At 36.7% G+C, this 18,123-nt stretch overlaps 1 protein-coding gene across 2 annotated transcripts; it reads left to right on the top strand.

Moving 5' to 3' along the window:
- Positions 1 to 6,701: 6,701 nt before the first annotated feature.
- Positions 6,702 to 16,510, top strand: LOC136227677 (uncharacterized). Of its 2 annotated transcripts, none has more exons than XM_066016405.1 (12): positions 6,702 to 6,837; positions 7,647 to 8,093; positions 8,177 to 8,256; positions 10,134 to 10,242; positions 11,036 to 11,103; positions 11,911 to 11,988; positions 12,132 to 12,196; positions 14,211 to 14,277; positions 14,405 to 14,560; positions 15,285 to 15,341; positions 15,423 to 15,518; positions 16,072 to 16,510. In XM_066016405.1, exons 2-12 carry the CDS (start codon positions 7,652 to 7,654, stop codon positions 16,204 to 16,206), a joined length of 1,353 nt encoding a protein of 450 aa, XP_065872477.1. In that variant the 5' UTR covers positions 6,702 to 6,837; positions 7,647 to 7,651; the 3' UTR covers positions 16,207 to 16,510. The 2 variants fall into 2 exon arrangements, with proteins under 2 accessions (XP_065872477.1, XP_065872476.1); XM_066016404.1 differs by having other exon boundaries at positions 14,378 to 14,560.
- Positions 16,511 to 18,123: the final 1,613 nt, after the last annotated feature.

The following is an 18,123-nucleotide window of genomic DNA, read 5'->3' as shown; positions in this document are numbered from 1 at the left end:
GCGGATCATCATACTAGAAAGATTGTCAACAAGCATATCAAGGTATAAAATAATTCCTAGCAGAACCACCCTTGATGAGCAGACCAATCTGAAGGGGAGACCTGCATTTGTATCAATCTGTCATGGATAAAGATATGTGCACTGTGGTTATTTAAGAAGAAGAAGGTCAGCAGTTCTCCATCTATTATGTTAGCAAAATGTTGAAGGATGCGGAGACAAGATATCAGAAGTTAGATAAAATGGCTCCCACGGTTGTGACAACATCCATCCGCGTTAAACCATATCTCCAAGCATAACCTCAACATGATCGAGATCAAGATCAAGAACCGGCTTCACCATCATGATTCAACATTGAACACACGAATGATGAGATTGAAAGGCGAGTGCATGCCGCTCTATATAGACAAGAGAACAATGCAGAAAGGTACGCCATCAAGTTAACATGAATTCGCCATTCACAGCACAGATCCTGGGGTATGAAGCGGACAGAATGTTTAAAGCTTCCAACTTGCCACAATATAAAAGAAAAGATTCAATATAAGCGGGACATTACATATCCCGAACCCAAAGGCGGGGAGCATGTAACCGTTGGAAGAAACGCCAAAGCGTACTACAGGTTGGCCACCACACTGAAGCTTGCTGGGAGCTGGCAAACTAGATAGCTTTGTCTAGAATAACAAATAACAAGACGACAAGCAGAAGACAGATCCCAAAAAGAAATTCAAAAGTGTCATTAATGTCATAGCAGATGGACCAGTGTATCAGCCACCCGTGGAAAAAGCAAAAATATCCGTTCTGGATAAAACATCCCTCAATTGCCCCTTTTGCAGAAACAGGTCCAGTAATCTCTCCACATACAGATGCGTTGACAATTGAAGGATGGGAGATGAAATGAAGCGAGTAATGGTAGACACGGGCAGTTCTTGCAATGTCATCACCATAGGTGCATTCGCCAAACTAAAGGTTGATCCGATCCAAATAGAAACAACCATTGTTGACATCATGGGAGTGACAGGTCACACTATTCAGACCAAGGACCAGGTAACTTTGGAATGCAAGCTGGCGGATGATGATCAAGCATGGATTGGTGATCTGGAGTTCTCTATTATGAATGGACAATCAGCTTATAACATCATTCTTGGGCGGTCGTTCATCTCAGAGGTTGCAGCCCTAATTTCCATCTGTCGTCTGACAATGTACATTCCCACTAGCAAAGGAGGAGTAATGATTAGCGGGAACCAAAAGGTGGCTAAAGAGACTTATACTCGGCGTCACTATCAATCCGCCCACAATCCAAAGGGGACGAAGGTGAGAAATATTAACTTGTCACTACAGCTTTGGGCGACACAGAAACGCTCCTTATTGCTGATGGAAAGCGGGTGCGGATCGCCAAAAGATTAAAACCTAAGATCAAGGAGGATGTTACGCAAATTCTCATTGAGTCTGAAAGCCTATTTGCATAGGAGAATGAGATCCCCATAGGAGTAAGCCCAGATGTGATTACTCATAAGTTAAACATCATTGAGGATGCGGTTCTAGTTGCTCAGAAAAGGCGGAACCATATGCCTAAAAATCAGTATTTTTACATATTCTTATATGTGCATTAAACTGTTATAGTATCCTACATTTTATAATTTATTCTTTCTCGCCATACTTCTTATATTCATTTGCCTAGCTTTTAGTGTTGATATACGCCCAGTGGCTGGCGAATGAAAAGTTCCCCAGACGGATCAATTACCTCAAAGATAGGACAATTGATCCCCATCACGGGCGGATCCCCTTTCCACAAAGATAAGAAGCACAGACCCTCAGGAGCTTTCAAATGAGCTCAAGTCTCTCCTCAAAGACAAGAAAAGGATTGACCACCATCAAAAGCGGGTTAAAATCGTCTCAAACATGAGATCATTACACCCTGAACTTTCTCCTCAAAGATAGGAGAACACTCTCATGGGCGGATCCATCTTTAGATGATCACCATTCGAGAAAGAGTTAAAACATTCCTTGGACGCAAGGACTTTACACTCTCTCACTCCCTTCCCAAAGAAGGGTTCACAAGTCCTACGGGCGGATCGCTTCACCTCAAAGATAGGTAGCAAGTTGATCCCCTAGGCAGCTTTACTTCCTCTAGAAGGAATAGAACAGCTTCTAAACCTTCACAAAGGTTCACACATTGGGGTACGGCTGGCCACCTACCCTAAACAATCGGAGAAATCCTAAACCAAATTCTAGAAAATTACTTGCTAAAAGATATAATGCATTAGTAAAAATAGTTCTGGAAAGCAAAGGGTTCATCCAACTAATGAAGCCTCGTCTTCATCTCCAAGTAATGAAGCCTCGTCTTCATCTCCAAATAATGAAGCCTCGACTTCATCTCCAAGTAATGAAGCCTCGACTTCATCTCCAAGTAATGAAGCCTCGTCTTCATCTCCAAGTAATGAAGCCTCGTCTTCATCTCCAAATAATGAAGCCTCGTCTTCATCTCCAAATAATGAAGCCTCGTCTTCATCTCCAAATAATGAAGCCTCGTCTTCATCTCCAAACAATGAAGCCTCGTCTTCATCCAATCAATGAAGCCTCGTCTTTATCCAAACAATGAAGTCTCGTTTTCATCAAAGTAATGAATCCTCATCTTCATCATAGAAATAACAAAGTCTCGCCTCCACAAAATGCACAAAAGTCCCTAAATGGCTGATCATTCTTACTGATCCCTAAGGGCGGGTCATTCTCCTCAATATGGCAGAACTGAAGAAAATAAGTCCCTAAAAGCGAATCATAATCCTATGGGGTAGGAACAAATGGTCCCATAAAGGGCAGGTTATTCCTTTCTAAAGGAAATATAACTCTCAAGAAGCCCCTAGAGGCTAACAATGGATACGGTTGGCCACCTATCCACGAAGAAGCAAAATCCCCTAAAAGCGTATCATATCCATATATGATCCCACATAGGGCGGATCTTGTTCATAAGATCCTGCATAAGGAAGCCCCAAAAGGCGCATCATTTCCATATATGATCCCCCATCTAGGGCGGGTCCACTTTCCTCCAAGATAGAAAAATAAAACACCATTTAGACAGCCCTAAAGAGCTTTTTATACCTTTAGGGGGGGCTTCTGATAACAACCCAAATTATTCTTGAATAAGGAATAAGGGAAAATTAATAGAAATAATGGCAAACCATTATTCCTTCTAAAAGAGATATTTATACATGATTAATGTGGAATTAATGATAATTAATGCAGGGGAGAATATGCAAAAATGAGGAAAAGGAAGGAGTCTCTAGCATTATGCCACGCCACGTGGACCATGGCGAGATACGCCATAACGAGATACGCCCGATGAGAGCGAGTAGCGGAGACCCGCCATAGCTCTCAAGGAGAGCGTACATACGCCTTGACGGATCAAAGAATACGAAAAGGGATATTCATCTTACTGACAGAATATTATCCCAAGGACCAAAAGGGATATTCACCTTGAGAACGCCGCAAGAAGAACCAGATGTCGGATCTCCACGGTTCAGCTCAGTGAGATCCGTTGGCGAACCTATGAGGCGAATCTCCTTTTTCACCTGATTCATCACAGTAACGGCTAACCGCCGACTCGGCCATAAAGACCATTAATGAGCTATCAATTAGCTAACCGCCAGGTTAAAGGTAACTAGTAACCGCCAGCTTAAAGGTAACCAGTAACCGCCATTAATGGAGCATTAATGGAGACCTTCTAGTTGCTGAAGGTTACGACTTCCTAGCTATATATAACCTACATCCCTAGGCTATCAAGGTACACTTTTACTTACCATTTGTCAATTCAGTTTGCTCTCTTGTTCTTCCTTACTGACTTTGGCATCGGAGCTTCCCCCCGTCTAACCCAACGACGCCCCCACAGGGACGGAAGACAATCGGAAATTCTCCACTAGTTATCACTTGTAACATTTACTCAGCATATAAATTGTTAAAACTGAAACTGAGTAAATCTGAGTGCTGAGTTGGAAGCTGACCTCTCAAGAGTCAATTCCCAACTCTCAAGTCAAGCAGTCTTAGTCAGCATAGAACTAAAACTGTCTGACTAGTCAATCGGTCGTGCTGACCAACACGCTGAGTGAACAAACTCTTAAAATAACATTAAGTCAGCATAATTAAAAGCGAAAAAGTTACATTAGTTCCTATCCCCCCCTTGGAACTAATTACTAGGGACCAACAGAATCAAGCTTCGTTAAGTTGCTTAAATCAGTAAACGCAAATTGCCTCTGATTCTGAACTTGTCTCAGCACTGTGCCATTGAATTAAAATTTGAGAAAATTTATTAAGAGTTAAATTTACCCAATAGTTCCACCCCCCCTTTAGAACCAATTCTATCTCACAAAGGAACAACAAGTGGTATCAGAGCCTAATCTCTACTCATTAAGATAAACTATGTTGAGCCAGATCCCTAAATGGCATCTAATAGCACACGTTTCCTTCCAGGAAATGAGACAACTCAAATCCTCCTAGAAGGACTGTCAATCACCAGACCTCATTTGTTCTTTGGATCGAACTGTATTATGGGAAAATAGAATGAAGAACTTCATCCAAGCACAAAACATGAGTGTCCAGCTAAAAATTATGAGAGGCCCCTATGAACCATATGAAATAATTGATGGGCAGAAAATCCTAAAGACTGAGGCTAAATGGTCAGAAGATGACTTAAAGAAGCTACAAAATAATGCCTTGGCTATCAATATGCTTCAGTGTTCTCTGGATGCTGCAAGTTATTTTTTTCTCTAAATATAAGTCATTTTTTTCTCAAAAAAAATATATAGGCGTAATACATCAAGAGCCCCTGAACTTGTCCAAAAAATTTGATTGGCCCCTGAACTTACATGGAGTCTCATTGACCCCAAACATTAAATTTTTGTTTTGGTCAATTAGTTTTTTTTGTCCAAACATTAAATTTTTGTTTTGGTCAATATGTTTTTGAATATTTCAAGACATATTTTCTATTTTTTTTAGTTAACTACTATAAAATCATTAATTTGATTCTATTTTTTTATTTCTTAATTTATATGAAATAACAATAATTTATATAAGGGAAAATTACAAAACTGTGTCAAATGGGAGTCCCATTTACATATTTAGACCAATTACCCAAGCCATTACATATCTAGACTATATATTCGTGACTTTCCCAAAATACCCTAACCTTTCATCTTCTCGTTTCTTTTCTATCGGTTTCATCGTTTCATCTCCCCCTTCATGTCTATCATTTCATTTTCCCCCTTCCTTTATATTGTGCGAATCACCTCCATTTTTTCATTATCTTGTCTCTTCTTCCTCTCCTTGTCTGTTTTTGTGAAGGCATGGTTCTTCATCTTCCTGTTTCTTCTTCGTCTTTTTGTTTCTTTCTTCTTGTGCGAATCGAAGGCATCATTATTCGACATTCTTCTGCGTTTATCATATGTTTATTGCCGATTTCAGTGGCAAAAGTCGGAAATAATGTAAGTATCTACTGTATTTCTCCTGTCTCATCTTCCTCTCTTTCCAAAAAATGGCTTCGCATAATGAGTTCGCGTCACATTTTGCGAAGTATGCGAAGCAAAATCATCCTCTAAAGTAGTATTTCCTCCAAAAAATAACTTCACATAATGATTTTGCTTTACATTTTGCGAAGCATGCGAAGCAAAATCATCACTTTTCAGCTTGTTTTTCTCTTCGCAGTTTCGTTTTCTACGAAGGAAAACCATCATTTTTAGGTGTATTTATCTTTGCAGACTTCGCAGATTCACTTTCCGTGAAGCAAAAATCATCCCTTTTCAGGTGTATTTCTCTTCACATATTCGCTCTCTGTGAAGCGTTTCTTTCATTATTTCCCTAAAATGACTTAATTTTTGTGAATGATGAATACAAAGAAATCAATCACAGTGAGGGGTGATTGAGATGTGATGAAGATGGTGAAGACCAAGGCATCAAATTCAAGTATCCGTTTAACTTAAATACAAAGGCATCAATCACAGTGAGGGGTGATTGAGATGTAATGAAGATGGTGAAGACCAAATGTTCTAGTTCCTTTTGCTTCTGAACTTCTTAGCAAATGTTCTGAAAGCACACACTCTCTCAAATATCCTGGAAGCACACTAGGGAGAAAGTGTGCTTCCAGAACATTTTGCTAATCATTATGTTCTAATGTTATAATTATTGTTGCAATCTTGTTGTTATGATTTTGATAATGTTATATACCACTTCACATTTTGTGTGAACTGCGAAGCCTGCAAAGATAAATACTACTTCAGTACATGATTTTACTTCGCAGTACTGCGAAGTAAAATCATGTACTGAAAGTATTATCCTGGAAAAAACGTATAAAATAATAAAAAAACAAAATGTCAAGTTCGCAAGAAGAATATTTACGTATATATGAGTCGATAATTAAAATTGGAGTGCCAAGTTAGCAAACTAAGAAAGAATCGAAGAGAGAGAAGAAAGATTAAGAAATTTCTAAATAGTTATATATATGAATAGTTATATATATGAAGGATATTTTGGAAAAGTCACACATAAATCGTCTAGATAGATAATGTCTTATAAATATGTAAATATGTAAATGACCCTCTGTTTAGCCCCATTTTATAATTTTCCCTTTTGTAATGGAATGTAGCTAGTAGTAAATTTTTACTTTTTCACCATAAAAAAGTAAATTTTTACTTTACAAACAGATACGGGCAGATTTGCACCCAAAAATAAAATCCATTTTCAATTGTGACTGTAAAAGCAACAACAAGTAGGTTCAGTTTCAATTCATCAAATCTTCCACTGCCCGCTCCTTTACTCTCTTTCGAATTCCTAACGTCAATTTGCTTCCTTTGTACGGTGAGTTCTTCATTTATTTTCCCCTTTTGTGCTTCCACACTGATCTTTGGTGTGTTAGATAGCACATGTTTCTTAAAAATTATATACTCTTTTGGTTCCTCAGAAACTGCATAAATGAAACGAAATTGGCCATTTGCTGATTTAGTTATAGAATTGTGGTTGATATGTTCATCTCTTGCTCCCTTTCTCTTTCTTCGTGTGAGCTAATGCTACTTTAGTTTCACGAAAGGAAAAAAAGAAATAAAGATGGAACATTTGAAACAAAAAGTGAGATAGGGCAGTTCAGCTCTAAACTGGGTTTTGATGTTTTCCTCATCATCTCTAATGTTCCATTTAAAAGTTGTTGAATTGTCGAGATTGATTTTGCGCATTTTCTATATTGTAACCTGAAAAATTTGCCTGCTCATATAATTTAAGGCTAGCATAATTTATATTTTGGAATTGGGTTCTCGTCCAATTGGGAAAAGCACTTCTCTTATTTAATTACTGGGAGATTGGAAACTGAGATTTGATTATGTTTAACAAATCTGCATATTTGTGCAGTGATTACATCTCATTTTTAATCTCTGGGTTATGTTCATAGTCTTCGGTTGTTAATCCTAGCTCTTGAAACTTCTTCTCTGCAGACTGCATTTTGTGCAGAATGTTTTTCCTGTTCTGGTTAATTCATCTATTTACCTTTTTCTTTTTCTTTTTAAATTTTTACTGATCATAGAAATGCCTCTGTAATTACTTTTTGTGCAATTTAAATTATCACCAAAAAGAGCCATTGAAAGTTGTATTTAATATAAAGTCTGCACTTGATGCAGGTAAAATGGAGAATGTAGATGCAAATCAGCTTCCTGAAGTGGATGCATTGCCAGATGGGTTTGTTGATAGCTCTATTGAATCTCTAGCTCCACCAACCCCAACTTACGAACAAGAGAAGCCTCTGAAATGCAACAAGAATAGTATTTCAGAAATTGAGAATTCAATCGAAAGAGTACCAGATTTGGCAGTAAATGAACCTCAAAACAGCCAGGAGAGCAGTGAGAAGGCAAATCCAGGATTGTTTCCTATTCCATTGCCTGATATAGATGGATTTGACGTTTCAGAGCAATTGGAAGTAATGCCCAGTAAAGCTTGTGTGCAACTGGCAGAAGGTGAAACGGCCTTGCCCAATTCTGTGAATTTAGCTTCTGAAAATTCAATCGGATTATCTGGACACAGTGAGGTAAATGAACAAGTTCAAGAGAATAATCAAAGTTCTGAGAGACGTAAGGTTCCTTCCTTCTAATATATTTTCCCCTGCTGTCACCTTTGCTATAAGTTTCTGATGTTGGATTGTTATCCTTTGCAGAAAGTTCAGATACACAGGTTTCAGATGCAAAAGAAACATCCTCACCAGAAAGCATCGAGTTACAGAAAGGCAGAAAACCAGTCAGTATTTTTATGTTGCTCAAGTGTTTTTTTTTTTCCTTTCTTTTTTGAAGATGCTAAGTAGAGATTCCCCATATTTTAGTTCCTCCAGAGCAGTAGAGCTAGAATTTTAATCTTCTAAGCCAAGATTGCATGTTTATTCATTTGCATCCTGCTCATGTATTAGTTAGTAGCACGTCTTTCTGGAACTGAACTTGGACTGAATTGCTCTGATGAATTTGAAAATGATACAATTTTAGTTAAGGGTTTGATGGTTTTTAATGTATGGGTTGTAAACCCGAAAGTACCATCATACTGTGATAAGATTAGCATAATGTGTTAATAATTTAATGTATGATAAGATTAGCATAATGTGATAATAATTTAAACCCATTATAACCTATTTGTGCACCACTATTTAAATATAATTCAGCATTTGGAAGATGTTATGCTTTATTTCCTTCAGCTGCCAGCCAAGCAATGCGTTTTCGAAATTGTTGCTCATTAGTGGTATTAATATCTAAATTGGCAAACACTTATCTTCCTCTTATTTTATTTTCATATATTATTGTGCTATATTAGAGGTTTGTCACCTGCTAAGGTACATAGGTAGGTTAAGGTTGTTTACTATGCCATATTAGGAAATCATTGAATTGTAACTGTGGATTAAAGGACAAGGAGTTTTAAGGAATGAAATGTCTTACATAGCCAAGTTCTTTTTTTCATTTTCACAAAATATATCTTTGTTATGAAATATTTTTGGTTGTGAAGATGGTAAGTTGATGTGGATAAGGATTACAACTTTGTGGACATGCAAAAACCATCATTTGGGAAATTATGTTACTTATTTGAAAATATTATTTATACCATGGTGCATGCTGTTTGCAGATGATATTGTGTTGGTTGAGGAGACGAAAGAAGGAGTGGAGATGAAGTTGGAACTATGGAGGCAAACTCTAGAATCTAGAGGCTTTAAGTTGAGTCGAAGTAAGACAGAATATTTGGAGTGTAAGTTTAGCGGCCGTAGGAGTAGGGAGGCAGGGACAATCATCCTAGATGGGAGAGTTGTTCAGGCCTCGGATTGCTTCCGGTATTTAGGATCTATTATCTAAACGGATGGAGAAGTAGATGGAGATGTTGCTCATAGGATTAAAGCTGGTTGGTCGAAGTGGAAGAGTGCTACGGGTTTCCTTTGTGATCCCGGCATGCCTAATAGATTGAAGGGAAAATTCTACCGGACGGCAATTAGACCAGCATTGTTATATGGTACGGAGTGTTGGGCAGTGAAACACTGCCACATCCATAAGATGTCGGTGGCGGAGATGCGTATGTTGAGATGGATGTGTGGTCACACGAGAAAGGACCGGGTGCGTAATGAAATAATTAGGACAAAAGTAGGGGTCACATCTATTGAGAATAAAATGAGAGAAAACCGACTAAGGTGGTTTGGCCATGTGAGACGTAGAGCGCTTGATGCGCCGGTTAGGAGAACCGAAGAGTGGCAAAGGGATGTAGTGGTGAGGGGTAGGGGAAGACCTAAGCAAACTTGGAGGAGGGTGATCGAGAGTGATATGAGTTTATTGGGAATTGAGGAAAATATGGTAGTGGATAGGACGGAGTGGAGGGAGCGAATCTGTGTCGCTGACACGACTTGATTTTCACGGTTTTATATGATGGTTCATGTTAGCCGACCCCGAATCATTTCGGGACTAAGGCTTTGTTGTTGTTGTTGTATTTGAAAATATTATTTAATTGACAATTTAATTTTTATTTGAGGTTGCCACTAGCGCTGATGCATCCCAATGAGACTTTCTGTTTTTTTTTTCCTTGGCTCAGTTCATTTTATGTAAATGTAAAAGATCTTTTCTGGTTTGTTACATTTTTTTCTGTTGCTTCAGGAAACCGCTGAAGTCAAAAGAAAGAATGTGAAACGGTCATTTAAGTCAGAAAAGGAGTTTCTAGAGTTCACTTTGAAGTATCAACAGGTTCTTACTGAAAGAGATACTGGTGAGTTCGAGGTTGTTGAGTATATTTGAAAGTTCCTTTTATGAAAATCGAGTTATTAATATATTGATTTGGGTGTAGTACCTGTCGTTGTCTGCTAATTATAGTCATTTTGGAAGTTATTTTACTAACATGACTGAGTAGACAGAAAAGGTATTGAAAGGCTGGGATATAAGAAAAGGCCATATGCACAATTATATTTTACAAAGGAATCTTATGTAAATGGTGATCTGCCACAGCAAATCATGCAACTTTCATACATATACTTAAGTGTAGTCATTTTTGTTATTTTGTTGTTTTGCTCCAAAGAAATGCAATTCTAATAAGTCAGCCATAAATTCATTATATGAAGAATCAAAATATTTTTCTAACTACTTGCTCACAGATGTGGTTTTAGTTTATGATACATGATCATACTAAGTGAGCCTTTTTCTTATGTCTTCACATTTTCAAGATCATATGATTTTGGGATACTACAAGATGACTAAATTGTAGAGTAGTGAAATTTCGTGTACTTTGTGATTGGATTCTACGGGTAAGAGGCATTGATTAGTTGAGTTTGTTTATGCCGTAGATGAAACTTATTTATCCATTGTCTTTATCTAATTCATTATTAAATTTTCTCTGGGAATTTAGGGCATGCTTGAACAAGCTATTACACTGAAATACAAAAGCATTTTTTAACTATATTAATATCTAATGGCCTGATAAGAATTATTCACAAATCACAATATGCGATTGCCAACTGAGATGGATCTTACTAGCAAATAACATTTTCTATTTGTGGTTGTTTCAGCAATTGCCATTCGTGATAAACTCGAGTCACTGTGCAGAGAGCTACAGCGCCAAAATAAAATGCTAATGGTATACTTCCCTTTTTGATGTACCAACATTCAATATTGCAATTATGTAATAATTGCTTTGGGCTTTATTGTGTTGCATATTTCTTGACAGTGGCTGTCAACTGGAGATATTAATTGGCCCATAACAACTTATATCTGAAAACCTATGGACTTGCTGGGAATAAATTTCCTTTATGTTAATGTGCATTTAGTTTCAGCTGACTGACCTTGAGATTTTGAACTGCTTAGCATTCCCAAATCAAAGGAATCAAAATGTTCTTGTTATATATATATATATATTAACTAAAAAATCTTTTAGGTTAGTCACGTGCAAACATGAGCTTTATTAAAAGCTAATCTGACTTCAGTTTCTAGGCCTCTCTTTATGCCTTTTGGAGAAAGGATGCAGATGAAGCTGCAATATTTTTCAGTCACTCCTTAATCTTAAAGGTTCTAAAGGGGTACAAGTGAAGATTTGATGTAAATAGAAAATTTGTGTACACCCTATCATTCTACCCTCAATGTGCTGCTTTAGTTATATTTAACCACTTCATTAGAACTGCTCAAGAATTGGCTTGCTTTTATTGCCATTTTTGGATGCTAGATGCATACCAACAAATTGAAGGTCAATTGCCAGCTTAGTGAATCTTGGTAGTTTCTTTAATTGATAAAGCAAAGTTATTTGATTATCAGTGTGTTTACTTGTTTAAATGTGGAGCCATTTTTTAAATGCATATGCACTATTCTTTACCAGAATATCCATTACTTGCACTGATTTATCCCTTCTATACGTAAGTTAGGATACTAATGTACGTGGATATTCTGACAGGAAGAATGCAAAAGGGTGTCAACAGAGGGGCAAAATTTGAGATTAGACTTATCTACTAAGTTCCAAGATGCAATCAAGGTTTGATTTGCCTGGTTAAATTTATATGCATATATCTTTTGAATGGAGTATCATTTCTTATTTCTGAACAGCAATGTGTTCCTTGCTCCTAGGTTTGTATACTGCCACATGTAGTTGACATAATTAATATTTTTCTATTGTAGGATGTCAGCAACAAGTTGGATGAGCAGAAGGAGGAATGCTTCTCTCAGTTGAAGGAGAATGAGATGTAAGTTGTAGGAAATTCATAGGGATGATGATACTTGATTTTGTTTTATTCTTTTGAATATGGTGCACAAACTGTTATGGAATACCATCAAAAGAGATTAAGTTCAATGATAATTTTCATATTAATTAGGAAAATTTTATTATTATTATTTGTTTAGGCAGTATTTTCTTATTTAGGCTATAATATTTTAATTACTTAGTTGATAGCGTTCACTTCCTTATTAGTTTTCTAGTAGTATTTTATTTTAGGAAAAAGATATGCTAGTAGTTTTCCTAAGTAAGAACTCTTCCCTATTGTAATGTTTCCATGTCTCCTATAAGAGGCAGCGACATTTCAATAAAAGAATCAATAGTTAATCTTCAGTAAAGGTCAGAATTAGGGAGTTAGGGTGGTCTCTTACAAATCACCGTTGAGTCCCAAAGATAGGTCCCTCGACTAACAGGAAAAACAAAGGAAATTAATAGTATTTTCCTGTGAATGGATCTGTGATGAGATCAGATCCTGTTCGCGGGCCTAGAACAATTTGGTATGAGAGCTCGTCGTCATGGGAGAGATCAAACAATTGACAGCTAGGGTTCTTGACCTGGAGCAAAACTCTGCTAAATTTGTTGTATCTAACAACGAGATTAAGGATGAAATTAAGGAATTGCGGCACCTCATAAAATCACAGTTCCAGGATAAGGACAACAAGGATGAAGGAGGGCAAGCAATAATAGTCCACCACCGGCTTCGCCGGAATCATCTGGAGGGAAATCAACTCCTACGCAAGGGGCAATACACATCCCTACATATTATTCAACAAGAGTTAAGGAACTAGCTGATAGAGAAAGCCATTCTCCAGGTACAAAGAAAATAGGGAAAACCTCTTGTGAAAGATGAAAGGTATTTTTTCCTGGGAATTAACTCGTTGGAATTAGCTAAACTTCTTCCTTTTCCACCCATATTTTGAACACCGACCCTCTTATGACATGAAAAATAGAAAGATGGTGAATTGCCAGGTCCAATGAGATTTTGTTACTTAGGAAAGCATAAGGAGGTCACTGGTTGGAGTCTTAGGAGCGGCCTCTTGCCAAAAAATTGGCAGGGGAAGGCTTGCCCCAGTACACCCTTGTGGTGGGACCCCTCCCCAGACCCTCGCTTAGCGGGGACGCGTAGTGCACCGGACCGCCCTTTTTTTTAGGAAAGCATAAGGAGGATGAGATTATGGGAAATCTTAAATGACTAACTAGTAGATAGAGAATAGTGAAAGAAAGGATTGAAATCAAAGAGAAGGTACTATCAATCTACATGTGTTTAAGGGAGGAAATATGTATAAACTTATTGAAGTGTGTTCTAGTGGGACAAGACCAAAATACAAAAATGTTAAATTTAATTTTTCAAAATACAGGGACTTGCTAGCATAATTGGTCAAACCTCAATGAGGTATAAATTATTTACCCAAATTATTAATGACAATGTTTAACTAAACTAGGTGTACCTTCTTTGTACATTGTTGAGAACCCATCTTCCACAAGATGTTAGTGGTTAGACTAGAACCTGGCATGCCTCGCTTAATTTTCAATTATTATCTAATTTGTGGATATACAAGATTCTTCTCTTATTAGATTCAGACAGCTTTTCCATTCTATTTGCCTTTAGCAAACCATCTTGTATGCACTCGTATCCATCGCTTTTTATCAGAACCATAGCATTTTCTAAAATATTTTTAAAGCTGACATGCCTTTTTCCTCTTCATATAGAGAGTGTAGTTAACAAATCTGAAGTTGATTCCTCAAGTAATATCTATAAAGTGACTATGTAGATACTGTAGAGACTTATGTGCATTCAGTAATTACTATCTTCATTTGGTGCATGTTTTTGCTTCTTTGATCATTGAGTAGAAGGAAACTAATCTTGCCTGTTCAATTGTCCTTCACCGTCCTGCATTTCTTTTTCTTTTTAATTTGAGTTTGTTATATACAAGTCTACAATTATAATTGCTGCCATGGTAATCCACAAGGTTCATCTTTCTTAGGTTAAGGAATAAGCTGAAGCAACTAGCTGATCAGTATATGCTTTCTGAACAGCAATATGAACAGAAGGTAAATAATTTATAATTGGCTAGAACTAGAATATGAAGATGCATATTGGCTGTATGATTTAAATTGTTATTCGCGTTGTGGTTGGAATTTGAATGCACAGTTAAAACATAAATCCCTGGAACTTCAGCTTGCTGATTTGAAGATGAAGCAGCATGAAGAGAAATTACTTCAGGAGCAGTCTCAGATGAAAGTATACGCTGAACAGGTTTCACAGTTATTAGCAACGGAAAAGAATTTGCGTGTGCAGCTGACAGCTGATGGAGAAAAATTCCAACAATTCCAGGTCAATTTCTTTTAATGTCTTGTCACCTTATTGTTATTTGAAGCTAATGTTTGGATCTTCGAAAGTGGGCTTCAAGTTTCAATTATGGTATGCAATTAGAAGTATTTATCATTACATGCTTGATACCAAGAATCTTCATTTTATGAAAATTTATGTACTTGCATGCTAATTTTTAGTGGATAAATGGTCAATTTGTTTTTTCAACTTGGCTTGTTAGGTCAAGTCAACCTAAAATGAACTTTGGGTATCAATTTGGTACTTCAACTTGGCATTTTAGTCCATGTGACACCTGTCAACATAGGAATTTGTCACGCGTCAACAAATCACGAATCATATGTTGACACGTGTCACTTTTATTATTATTAATTTGATAAACAAATGCCAAGTGGTGGATTAAATTGAGACTCAAAATTCATTTTGGGCCAAATTATGCGAGTCAAGTTGAAGGTCCAATTTGAATTTTTGTTCATTTCTTCATCAGCTTCCTTACTGAAACTATCAAATTTTCTTCACAATATTTTTGTAGTATCTTGTAAATGTAATCCAAGCGGCAAAAATTTATGTTTGCATAGACCACAATATCTTTTTAGTATTTTGGCTAATGCAATCCAAGTGGCAATAATTTCTGATTGCATAGAGATTGGAGTGGGAACTTTAGCCGTTTATCTATAATTCTGTATAAACGTAAAACTGGTTAATCTGAAGAGCAAACTTGATCTTGCAGGATGCATTATTAAAGAGCAATGAGGTGTTTCAAACATTTAAGCAAGAGATTGAGAAGGTTAATTAATTTTCGCTGTAGAAATACCTGTACTGGAAGTCTCAAATTTACTATACTAAGTCTTATCTATCTGAATGCTAGATGGGAAAATCAATCAAGGAACTGAAGAAGGAAAATGTGTTTTTGAAGAGCAAGTCTGAGAAATCAGATATTACTCTAATAGAACTTGTTGAGGAGGTAAGGAATGCATTGCTATTATGTACTCTCTATATTCCCAGTCAATTATGACTATTTTGCGCAATTCGGTGTAGCTCATACTGTGTTGCATTGGAGTTTTGGTAGAGATAGGACCATAACAGGGCTGGCTGAAGACAAACTCAAACTCAGACCTGAGCTGTGAATTCAGCCCAAAATGAACTTTGCATATTGATGAGGTCCTTCAACTTGGCATTTTTAGTCAAATTAGTCCAGAATGACATGTTTCAGAAAAACCATGAAACATGCATTGACATGTACCACATTTGGACCAATTTGACGAAAAATGCTTAGTTTTGGATAATGATATCCAGCATATTGATCTCGCAAACTAAGTTGAAAGGCCAAGTTGACCTTTTATCACTTTTACAGCATTATTAGTCATTAAACTGAATGCTATATGCATGCATACACAATATGTGTATTCATGTTCTGCATTGTAGTGAGGTTCTTCTCGGCATTATAATTGTTTATAGGAGTAGGCATTGAGCTGCAGGTTTTATGAGCATAAAATTGTATTGGTTTGTTTGGGCAGCGTGAGAAATTGAAGAAGCAACTGGAGAAAACCAAGAATCAAAAAGAAAAGTTAGAATCGTTGTGTCGATCACTCCAGGCAGAAAGAAAACAGCACACTACTGGGTACGATGCAGTTCCAAGTGATCAAATATGAATCAATTTTCAATTTTGCATCAACTATCCAGCTTGGCAATGCATTCTCAAGAATCAGATGAGTATATGATGCTTGTTTGGGTTATACTTTGTCTGACCGAAAGGAATACAAACTGTACCACCCTAGTTTCAGTTATTACTAATTTTGTGTGTGAAAAGGAGGGATATGTATGGTGGTGTGCATTTTGATTGAATAATTAAATTAATTACAGCAAAAGGCTACACAAGGACAGGAAAATGAGGCTTTGTATTGTATGCTTAATCCAACTCAGTTCAGGAAAAAGTTTGATTTCTATTCTACCTCACTTCAATGTATTCTATTTTCATTAAATCTTGTTTGTTTGTTTCCATCGTTTGAACTGAAGTAGTTAATGGTAAAAGCTAAAAACAATCTCTGAAAATGCATAATGGTATTGGTGATTTAAATGATGTTTGAAAGGGTTAAGTTCTTTAACCCTAACGTTTTCAAAAAGTGCAAATTTATCTTAACGTTTTCAAGCAAGATTAATTTTAGCACTACGTTATCGAAAACTAAAAAAAAACTAGGTTGATTTTCCAAATATCAATTATATCTAAGGTATTTAGTGTATTATTAACACAATTACAAAAATTCTATTAAAATTCTTAAAACTAAATCAGTTACATATATTAATCATTGTTTGTTGTCAAGCTGTCTAAAATATTTACTGTTTTATTAATATATTAATAAAAAATTAACGTTTCAAAATTTTGATAGCGCATGACTAAAATTATTTTGTTTAAAAACGTAGAGTTAAATTTGTACAATTTCATATGTTAGGGTATGTATGCACTTTGCTTAACCTTGAAAGGTTAAAGTTAAATTTGACCCTTATCTCTTTTTGAAAAGAAGTAGCAAAGGTTAAAGTTAAATTTGAGGGATAATTACTAATCTAACCCAATCAAAGACCCCAATTTACATATCTAACCCACCTTGCTTCTATTTTACCAAATTAGACATTTACACACATTTTGGACAAAACTACCCTTATTCTTATATAACAACCATCTCCTCCTTCCCTTTCATTTACTTTCACATTCTCACAGCAAAATTCATCAACTCAACCCAAGATCTAAGCACATCCATACCCCATTCAAGTTCATGTAAGTATAATTTCTTCATTTTTCATACACATTACTAGAAATACACACTTGGTATTCGAATGCATCTGTTTGAATCTTGACATTTTTCGATTCCGCCATTGTCGCCCGATGTGTCGCATTTGAGTGCTCAAATGCGACACAGAGAATCAAATGCGACAAGGACTAACATCTAGCTTGTCGCATTCATAGCCATGTCGCATTTGCGGTCGCATTTGGCGGTCGCATTTGATGTAACATGTCGCATTTGGCGGTCGCATTTTGGTATAGCTTGTCGCATTTGAGTCGCATTTTGGTGTATCATGTCATATTTGAGCATCATTTACATATGAATTGGCTTTATTATGTTTTGATCACGTGTCCATTTTACTAAATGTAGAAGTATGTCAACCAAATAGAGGTGTACGTGTTTTTTTTATCTTGGAACGGATTGTGGACCACAGAAGGAACTGTGATGACATACGTGGGTGGTAAAGCGAAGTTGTTGGTTTTGCCAACAGAGATTGACTTGCAAAAGTTGAAAGAGAAAGTTTATGGTGCACTTTGCGTTGATTCAACTTCGTATGATCTCCAAATGTCCATGCAGGCAACATATGGTCCAAATAAACTGCGTGGTGGGATAGCACATATTGATGACGATGAAGATGTCATGGGATTCATAGAGTATTGTCGAATGAATCCGACCGATTTGATTCCATTGTATGTTACTCTAAACATGCGAAAAACAGAAGCTTCAGCATTGCGACCTAACAAGGATGGACATGTTAACAAGGATGACAACGATGGTGGAAATGGTATC

This window comes from Euphorbia lathyris, chromosome 4 (genome assembly GCF_963576675.1).
Source record: "Euphorbia lathyris chromosome 4, ddEupLath1.1, whole genome shotgun sequence".
NCBI classification, from domain to species: domain Eukaryota; kingdom Viridiplantae; phylum Streptophyta; class Magnoliopsida; order Malpighiales; family Euphorbiaceae; genus Euphorbia; species Euphorbia lathyris.
The sequence above is the reverse complement of the archived record's forward strand: the minus strand, read 5'-3'. Positions and strand labels throughout refer to the sequence as shown.

Excerpts from the sequence above, each read along its gene's own strand:
- LOC136227677 (XM_066016404.1), top strand. The coding sequence starts at position 7,652 with ATGGAGAATGTAGATGCAAATCAGCTTCCTGAAGTGGATGCATTGCCA. Across the intron at positions 8,257-10,133 it reads TACAGAAAGGCAGAAAACCA|GAAACCGCTGAAGTCAAAAG; the intron begins GTCAGTATTTTT and ends CTGTTGCTTCAG. Across the intron at positions 14,561-15,284 it reads AAAAATTCCAACAATTCCAG|GATGCATTATTAAAGAGCAA; the intron begins GTCAATTTCTTT and ends TTGATCTTGCAG.